Source organism: Arachis ipaensis, chromosome B10 (assembly GCF_000816755.2).
Source record: "Arachis ipaensis cultivar K30076 chromosome B10, Araip1.1, whole genome shotgun sequence".
Taxonomy (NCBI): domain Eukaryota; kingdom Viridiplantae; phylum Streptophyta; class Magnoliopsida; order Fabales; family Fabaceae; genus Arachis; species Arachis ipaensis.
In genome coordinates, this window is record NC_029794.2 from 109,300,141 (window position 1) to 109,308,900 (window position 8,760).

The 8,760-nt window shown below is 30.2% G+C and overlaps 1 protein-coding gene across 2 annotated transcripts; it reads left to right on the plus strand.

Annotated features, from left to right (window-relative positions):
* Positions 334-4,074, plus strand: LOC107624226 (probable receptor-like protein kinase At1g80640). 2 transcript variants are annotated; one of them, XM_016326708.2, is made up of 9 exons: positions 334-690; positions 772-954; positions 1,043-1,269; positions 1,356-1,488; positions 1,685-1,748; positions 1,836-1,932; positions 2,089-2,191; positions 3,523-3,641; positions 3,738-4,074. In XM_016326708.2, exons 1-9 carry the CDS (start codon positions 462-464, stop codon positions 3,951-3,953), a joined length of 1,371 nt encoding a protein of 456 aa, XP_016182194.1. In that variant the 5' UTR covers positions 334-461; the 3' UTR covers positions 3,954-4,074. The 2 variants fall into 2 exon arrangements, with proteins under 2 accessions (XP_016182194.1, XP_016182195.1); XM_016326709.2 differs by having other exon boundaries at positions 336-690; positions 1,049-1,269.

Sequence of the window (8,760 nt, forward strand, 5' to 3'; positions counted from 1 at the left end):
AGATTACACTTATTTTAACCCAATATTAAAAATAAAAATCCCACAAGAGAGGTGTTATGCAAAATAAAATGAGGATATTTGTATAATATAAATAGACAAATATTTAGCAAATGTAAATGACCTTAATTTTATATTATTATCTGTATAGTATTATTAGTAAAATTAAAGTGAATCGACTCCATCTATAAAACAACATTCAGTTAAAGCTAAACTTTGTTGTGTTGACTGTAGCAGTGAAATTGTGCAGAGAGAGAAAAACAAAAATGAAAAAAGACAATAACAGAAAACAGAGAAAGGTAGTGTTGAAAAGAGTACTTTTCTTTTTCTTATTTTATGGAGAAACAAAAAAGGGAGGGTCCAAGTCTTGAAGATCCAAAAATCACTTGCATTGCCTTCAAAACTCTCTCTCTCTCTCTCTCTCTCTCTCTCTCTCTCCTTTTCAGGCTGCATCTTCATTCTTCATGTGTTGCAATTCCTCAAAAGACACACAACAAACATTGAAAATGAACCCTGTTCCTATGATTCTCTCCATGTTCCTGATCCTCCTTCTTCACCGTGCAGTTGCACAAACACAACACCACCCTCCTTTTCATTCTCCTGCACCCGCACCTGCACCTGCACCTGTTCCTGTTTCTCAACCCATTGCTCCACTTTTCACCTCCAATCCCATCCCTGCAGCTCTCTCTCCTGGTAACTCTGCTTCCTCTGTTTTTGGATCTTATGTCTTTCCTCAAGACTTATTAACAATATTTTCACCTCTCTGTTCATTAGGATTTCAGGTTGGGGAACAACAACAGCACCGAAAAAGTTCACACAACAAAACGGTGGTTATATCTGTGGCCGTAGCCACCGGTGCAGTTGGTGCAGTTATTCTCACTTTGCTATGCTTCTGGATTTGCCATACCAAGCGTCCCTCAAAATCAAACAAGAAGAATCAAAGTCTTCACATCTCAGGTACTTATAATATATTTTCTTTTAAACCTAAGTTTTGAATTAAATTGAATATTCAATTGCTTATTTCTTTAGTACTAATGGCTGCAAGATACAGTGGAGAAAGGGCTCATAGGAATGAAGACGATTGGTATGAAAGGTTGTGCTCCAATCATTGATTATAAACAAATAGAGAAAAGCACGAATAATTTTGACGAAAGTAACATCTTGGGTGAAGGAGGTTTTGGATGTGTTTACAAGGCTCGTTTGGATGATAATCTTGTTGTTGCTGTTAAGAAGCTACACTGTCAAACTCAAAATGCTGAGAGAGAATTCGAGGTATCTATGTAATCTTTTTCTTTAACTCTTATGCTTCTTTCTTTTCTTTTTCATATTTGAAACTTGTGTGACATGAATATATACAGAATGAGGTCCAATTGTTGAGCAAAATTCAGCATCCCAATATAATTCCTCTGCTGGCTTGTAGCATTAATGGGGACACCAGGTTCATCGTTTATCAGTTGATGCAAAATGGATCCTTAGAAGCTCACTTACATGGTAACAATCAAATCTTAAAGTACCAGAAAGGTTTTTTGATAGTTATAATTAGAATTCTAGCCATCTGAATAATGTTTCTAAGAGACATGTATCGCACTAAATCGAGTTGAAAAGATGACATTTATAATTGCACTCAAAGTTATCTCCGTTCTACTGATATCTTTATTTTTCCACCAAACAAAAAATGACGATGAAGGACCTACTAGAGGGTCTGCATTGACTTGGAACATGAGGATGAAGATTGCTCTTGACACGGCAAGGTTATTAATTAATCAATTAATTAATTAATTATGTGTTAATTAATTAGCAGCATGTTAACAAAACTACTATTGATTAACTGTGAACAGAGGATTAGAATATCTGCATGAGCATTGTCACCCTCCTGTCATCCATAGAGATATGAAATCTTCCAATATTCTTTTGGATGCAAACTTCAACGCTAAGGTAAAAACAAAGAGCAAAAATGTAACTGCTATTTATAAGAAAAAAAGAGATTTCCTTTTCCTTATCCTTTTCATATTACTTTATCATATCATTTATTGCAACAACTAATGTGTTCTCATTTCTCATTACACAACCGCTGGTGGTGGATTGATTCAGCTATCTGATTTTGGGCTTGCCATAACTGATGGGTCCCAAAGCAAGAAGAACATTAAGCTTTCAGGCACATTGGGGTACGTAGCCCCAGAGTACCTTTTAGATGGTATGTTATTATGCCAAAACAAACTCTTCATTTCACTGCATATGCATTTCTCTGACTCTGACATCTTTGATCCACTGTGTTGGTTTTATTTTGGAGCTTTGTGGTGTTTTTTTTCTATTATGAATTATGCCATATGAGTTTAGGGTTGGTTTGAAACATTTTGCTACTGTTGGTCATGTACCTGCCCAACTGACATGACATGTCATCTAAGGATTTAATTAATTTGACTTTGTTGTTGGTTACCTTACAATAATCTCAGATGCTTTGTTTTCTCTGGTTACTTCTCCTTGTTGATATAAACTAACATCCGAATTGTACCACTCACAGAATTAATGATTAAATTAATATATAATTATTTCTCAATGTCAATAATATCATGGATCTACACATGAGGAGCGTGCAACTGAATTATCTATTTGGTTCATGATACCAAGTGTTTTAGAGATATGAAACTTTAATAATAGAAAACATTAAATTTTAAAGTTTTTAATACATTAAATGAATTCAAAACGTATTGAAAAAGTCAAAACTTCTTATTTTAACTTTCTTAGAGGCTCATCATTTTCTTTCTAGATAATCCATCCATTTTATATTAGGGTAAAATATGTTTTTATCCTTAATACTTATAATTTTTTAAAAATATTCTTAATGTTTAATTTTATTCAGTTTTATCCTTAAGATTTTTAATTTGTGTTAAAATTATCCCTACGATAACTCCATCTAAAGCTCATGAACAAAATTAAAAACGTTCAAAGATAGTTTTAAAACAAATAAAAAACATTAGTGATAAAATTGAATGAATTAAAAATATTAGGACAAAATTAAATTAAATTAAAAGTTAGATGTATTTTTGACAAAACATCACAAACGTTAGAGACAAAAAACATACTTTACCCATCATATTAAATGTCTCTTTTCATTTTTATTTTTGTTGCAAATTAAGTGTCATTTTCTAATTCCATGAAGTCATTAATTCACTTTTACATATTATATTCTCTATTTAATATAAAAAGAGAAACTTACAAGAGTAAAGAATTAGTAGAGAGAGAGAAAAAAAAATACTAGGAGTATTTTTGTCTTTCTTTTTTAATTCTTTATATTTTTAATAAAATTTAATGATTGTCTTCGTACCTGCATAAAGCTAAAAAGAGACAGACTAATATAAAACAGAGAGTAAGAACTATATTTCACTCAAATTTTAAGTCTTCATTTATTAAATCTTATATTAATGATTTAGATTTAAATGAGTGATTTTATAAAATTATAAAAAAAATAAAATTTGTTAATTTATTTGTTAGTTCTAATAGTAAGTGATATTTATGTATTGATAGGGAAATTGACAGATAAAAGCGATGTGTATGCATTTGGGGTTGTACTTCTTGAACTTCTGTTAGGAAGGAAGCCTGTGGAGAAACTGGCACCAGCTCAATGCCAATCTATTGTCACATGGGTATGTATGCTACCTGCTTTTATTCATTTAATTTATTAACCCCACACACCGCGCGTACCCGTATAATTATAAATAACCATATGAATGAATTTATAGGCGATGCCGGCACTGACAGACAGATCCAAACTTAGGAACATTGTGGATCCAGTGATCAAAGATACAATGGATGTCAAGCACTTATATCAGGTTGCTGCTGTTGCTGTTCTCTGTGTTCAGCCTGAGCCAAGTTACCGTCCTCTAATCACTGATGTTCTTCATTCACTTGTCCCTCTTGTTCCCATTCATCTTGGAGGAACACTCAGATCTCATTGAATTCAACCACATTTTGTTTTCTTAATAACTGATTAATGTATACATTGTATATATAAATATACAAAGAGATAAAGAGTTCTGTTGATATAAATGAACGATTCCATCACATTTATTGCGAGAATTCTTCAATTATATGAACTCATTGGCAACCGACACAGCAAATAAGTGTGTTGTTACATGTTAGCGTCATAATTAAGTTAAACTAACAAACCGTATTTTTCTCCGAAGCTTCTTCTTAAAGAAAGTACTTTATAGTTTGTCACGGATTAGCAATATTACAAGTTAAGAGGAACCATTATTTATCGAAATGGATATCCTTAATGTTTTCATTGTCATATGTTTGCGGCTACAATCACAATTATATATCAGGAGATTGTGATATTAGAACTTAGAAGGATGCATGAGTAAACCCTTTTTCCTTAATTTACATTTCAGATAAAGTATATTTTTTATCTTTAAAATTTGTTAAAATTTTTAAAAGTGTCCCTAACTTTTATTTTATTTTAATTTTGTTTCTGTAGTTTTTAATTTGTATTAAATATACTCCTAACAACTAAATTTTCAAAAAATTTAAAATTAATCTAGCAAAAATATATGACTATATTTAATTTGTTTATGTTAAATGTTGTTCTTGTGAAATCGTTGCTGAGTTAGTCCTAAAGTTTTTGAAAAATTAGCGATCAGGAATATATTTGATGCAAATAAAAAATTTTTAAAAAACAATTGAAATAAAATTTTGAGATATTTTTAAAACTTTAAACCAACTTTAACATAAAAAATATATCTTACCCTTAAATTTTTAATTTTATTTTACTTTTTATTTTTAGAGTACATAATAGACAAACTATCAATTATTTTTATGAATTTTTTTATTATAATTACAAATTGGCTATTTATATTTTTTTGTCACAATTTACATAAATCCGAGTTTCTGGACGTGACATAAATTCTTTTTTTTTGTCAGAGATATAATTCTTAGACAGTGCAAATTATTCATCAAAATGTTGGTGTTTCGATTTTTTTCAGGGTCCAAATTGGGCCACAAAATGTTGGTGTTCATTTCTAACTTCTTGTAACAAGACGTTTCTCATTTTTATTTTCTAGGTTTTTGATGTGGCTGCAAGTCTTATTCCTTCTGTATATTCGGAATGAGAAGCCCACTTACAATGTATAGAAGGCCGTTTGGTTAGCTGGGGAAGCTTAAGGTTGCATTTGTTTTCTAGGATTAAGACTAAGACTAGGAGGATTGGGACTGAATATTGTATTAAATGATTAGAGATTGAAACTAAAATTTTGATCTTGAAATACAAAATTTTAGTTTCTTTAGTATTTTCAAAAACTAGAAATATAAAGGACTAAAATTTTTAGGAATGAATATTGAAATTTTAATAATATTTTTTTAAATATATTTTCATTTAATATTTTAAATTCTAAATCTATCTCTCAATTTTCATATTTATCATAAACCAAATATGATACTAAGATATAATTCAATATAGAATATTTTATACTAACCACAATAAAGAGATTTAATTTAGTCTCTGTCTTTTAATCTCAGTCTTCCCTCCAAACATAGCCTAAGAAATGAGAGGAGCACTAATATGGGTAAAAAATATTCAAATAGTTTAAACACTAATAGAGACAAATTGCTTACCTCTTGCTCAGGTAGTCAAATCTAGAAGCAACATATATGTTATTCTTGTGGACATTTTCCACCTCCTAAGAACGCTTCCTGAATCTAAATTGAAGGAGAATAGAGTATTTGGCAAAAAATACAACAACCTAGAGACCAAATCTCCAAAGTAGTCCTCTAGATTCGGCCTTTGCACTAATTTTACCTTTGAGATTTTAATTGTACTAATTTGTCCATCCAGATTGAACATCGAGCTATATACAAGTTTTTTAGTCTATTTCTGATGTGAGTCAGCAAGCGAATTGCTGATGTGGCATAGCCACTGTCACGCTGTCAATTATAATGGCTAGCTAATGTGGCTAGCAATGTATAACTCCCCAATTTAGTTCCTATTCCCATTTATGAACCCTAAAGCTTTTTCTTTTTCTTTTCTTCTTTTTCGTCTTCTACTTCTTCGTTAGTCTCCAGAATTAGTCGTTACCTATCTCTTTTAGAAAAAATTACTTTTTTATCATTATTTTATTATTATTTTTTTATAATATTTTAATCTCAATTTTTAAAAATTTTATATTGAGCCCAAAAATTTTATAAAACTTATATTTTAACTCTTTTAACTTTTGATATTTATACTTTAACCCCTAAATTTTTAGTATTTATACTTTTTATCCCAAAACATAATAATATTTGTACTTTGATCCCAAAATAGATTAAAGAGTTGTTCTTGAATGTTCTTGATAAAACTCAAAGTGTTTTTCATGTTCTTTATAAATTCTTCAAATTCTTTCTTCGATTCGGACCCGTTTTACAATCTTTTTGGTACCCGATTTTTTCTAAAATTTAAATTAAATTGCAGCCATCAAATATAAAACCTAGAACTTTTAAAAAATCTTGTTATAAGCCAACTTTAATTTATTTATTTATTAAAGACTTTAATTTTAGAAATTATTTTATTAAGGGATATTGAATCAAGTCTTGATAAGTTAAATTTGAAGAAAATTAAGGTTTATTTGATTTTACAATTTATTGAGTGTTTTCTTATTTACAATTTAAAGTTTTAGAAATTTAAAAATAATGAGGTTTTGACTATTTAAATTAGAATTTTTATCTAATTTTAGAATTATTAAATAATTTTCGAATTAGTCGTTACCTATCTCTTTTAGAAAAAATTACTTTTTTATCATTATTTTATTATTATTTTTTTATAATATTTTAATCTCAATTTTTAAAAATTTTATATTGAGCCCAAAAATTTTATAAAACTTATATTTTAACTCTTTTAACTTTTGATATTTATACTTTAACCCCTAAATTTTTAGTATTTATACTTTTTATCCCAAAACATAATAATATTTGTACTTTGATCCCAAAATAGATTAAAGAGTTGTTCTTGAATGTTCTTGATAAAACTCAAAGTGTTTTTCATGTTCTTTATAAATTCTTCAAATTCTTTCTTCGATTCGGACCCGTTTTACAATCTTTTTGGTACCCGATTTTTTCTAAAATTTAAATTAAATTGCAGCCATCAAATATAAAACCTAGAACTTTTAAAAAATCTTGTTATAAGCCAACTTTAATTTATTTATTTATTAAAGACTTTAATTTTAGAAATTATTTTATTAAGGGATATTGAATCAAGTCTTGATAAGTTAAATTTGAAGAAAATTAAGGTTTATTTGATTTTACAATTTATTGAGTGTTTTCTTATTTACAATTTAAAGTTTTAGAAATTTAAAAATAATGAGGTTTTGACTATTTAAATTAGAATTTTTATCTAATTTTATAATCATTAAATAATTTCATATTTAAATTATAAAGTTTAGTAATCGTAAAATAATAAGAATTTTATATGAATTGATTTAAATAATTGAGATTTTAGAATTTAATACTTTAAGTTTTATGAATAAAAAAATTAATTATATTATCTTATATTTTAAATTAGAGTACTTGATTGAAAGCCAATTAATAAATTGATACAACAAATAATATTTTTGAAGTATTTTTAAGCGATTAAACTAGATTTCAAATTAATACCTTATACCCTAATTTTATTAATATTACTCTACTCTAATAGTCTAATTAACCCAAAAATCCCCAAATCAAATACTAACCTAACCCTAATTTTTATCTAATCCTAAATCTATTACACACACTACCCCTAAATCCCCCATCTGCCACCCACATTTCCCCATTCCCTTTCAACGTTATACACACACGTACACGAGAGGGAGAGAGGGCGCGAATCAGAGAAGAGAGGACGGAGTGAGGAGTTGCTGCCTCGCCACCTCCGTCCAGCTCGTTCTGCCACCTCCGAGCCATCGCCGAGAAGAGAGACAGAACGTGTGAGAGATTGGGTTTGTGGAGGAGAGAGAGAGACCGAACGTGAGGAGGGAGAAGCTTTCGCTGTCGTCATTGTCGTGAGGTCTGCACTGCCGTCATTGTCCTCTTCATCAAGCCACTGCATGAGAGAGAGAAGGAGCTCACGAGAAAGAAGCTCATCGTCTCCACTGCCATTGCTCCCTCGTCGTCGCTGCTGTTTGGGTAGTCACCGGGGGGAGCCATTGCTGTTAGCACCGCCGTCGAAGTTACCACTGCTTTGTTGATGCGTGAGCATCTTTTCTATATTTTTTTAGTAGTTTAGATATAGATTTATTAAGTTTTTATGAGATTTTGGTATTTTAGTCCTGTTTGGATGCTACTTTGATGCGCATAGTAATTTTATTAATTTCAAGAAAGATGCGGGCAAGTTTGATAGAGTTCCTGTAGAAGAAAAAGGAAGAAATTGGATGCTATCAAGATGGCGCTAAACGCCGCTACTTGGCGTTTGGCACCAGGTGCCTCGTACTTCGTGCAAGCTCTCTATAAAGCTGGCGCTAAATGTCACGACTCGGTGTTTAGCGCCACGCATCCAGAAAACAATGGAAATAGCCTCTGTTCAGCGGCGCTAAACACCGAGCCTGGTGTTTAGCGTCAGTAGCACATTTTGGAGCTCTAAGGAAGCCTTCGTAGCTTTAGTTTTTTTTTAGTTTTCTTTATTTATTTTATTTTTTATTATTTAAAACTAAACACAATCTTTTAGGTTTTAGAATTTATTAATTTATCTTATTTTCAAAATCAATTAGGTCAAATATAAAAGGAGAAAGATTCAGCCCTTCAGGCTCTTCTTCTCTTCTTCTT

Excerpts from the sequence above, each read along its gene's own strand:
- LOC107624226 (XM_016326708.2), top strand. The coding sequence starts at position 462 with ATGTGTTGCAATTCCTCAAAAGACACACAACAAACATTGAAAATGAAC. Across the intron at positions 1,270-1,355 it reads ATGCTGAGAGAGAATTCGAG|AATGAGGTCCAATTGTTGAG; the intron begins GTATCTATGTAA and ends GAATATATACAG. Across the intron at positions 3,642-3,737 it reads GCCAATCTATTGTCACATGG|GCGATGCCGGCACTGACAGA; the intron begins GTATGTATGCTA and ends ATGAATTTATAG.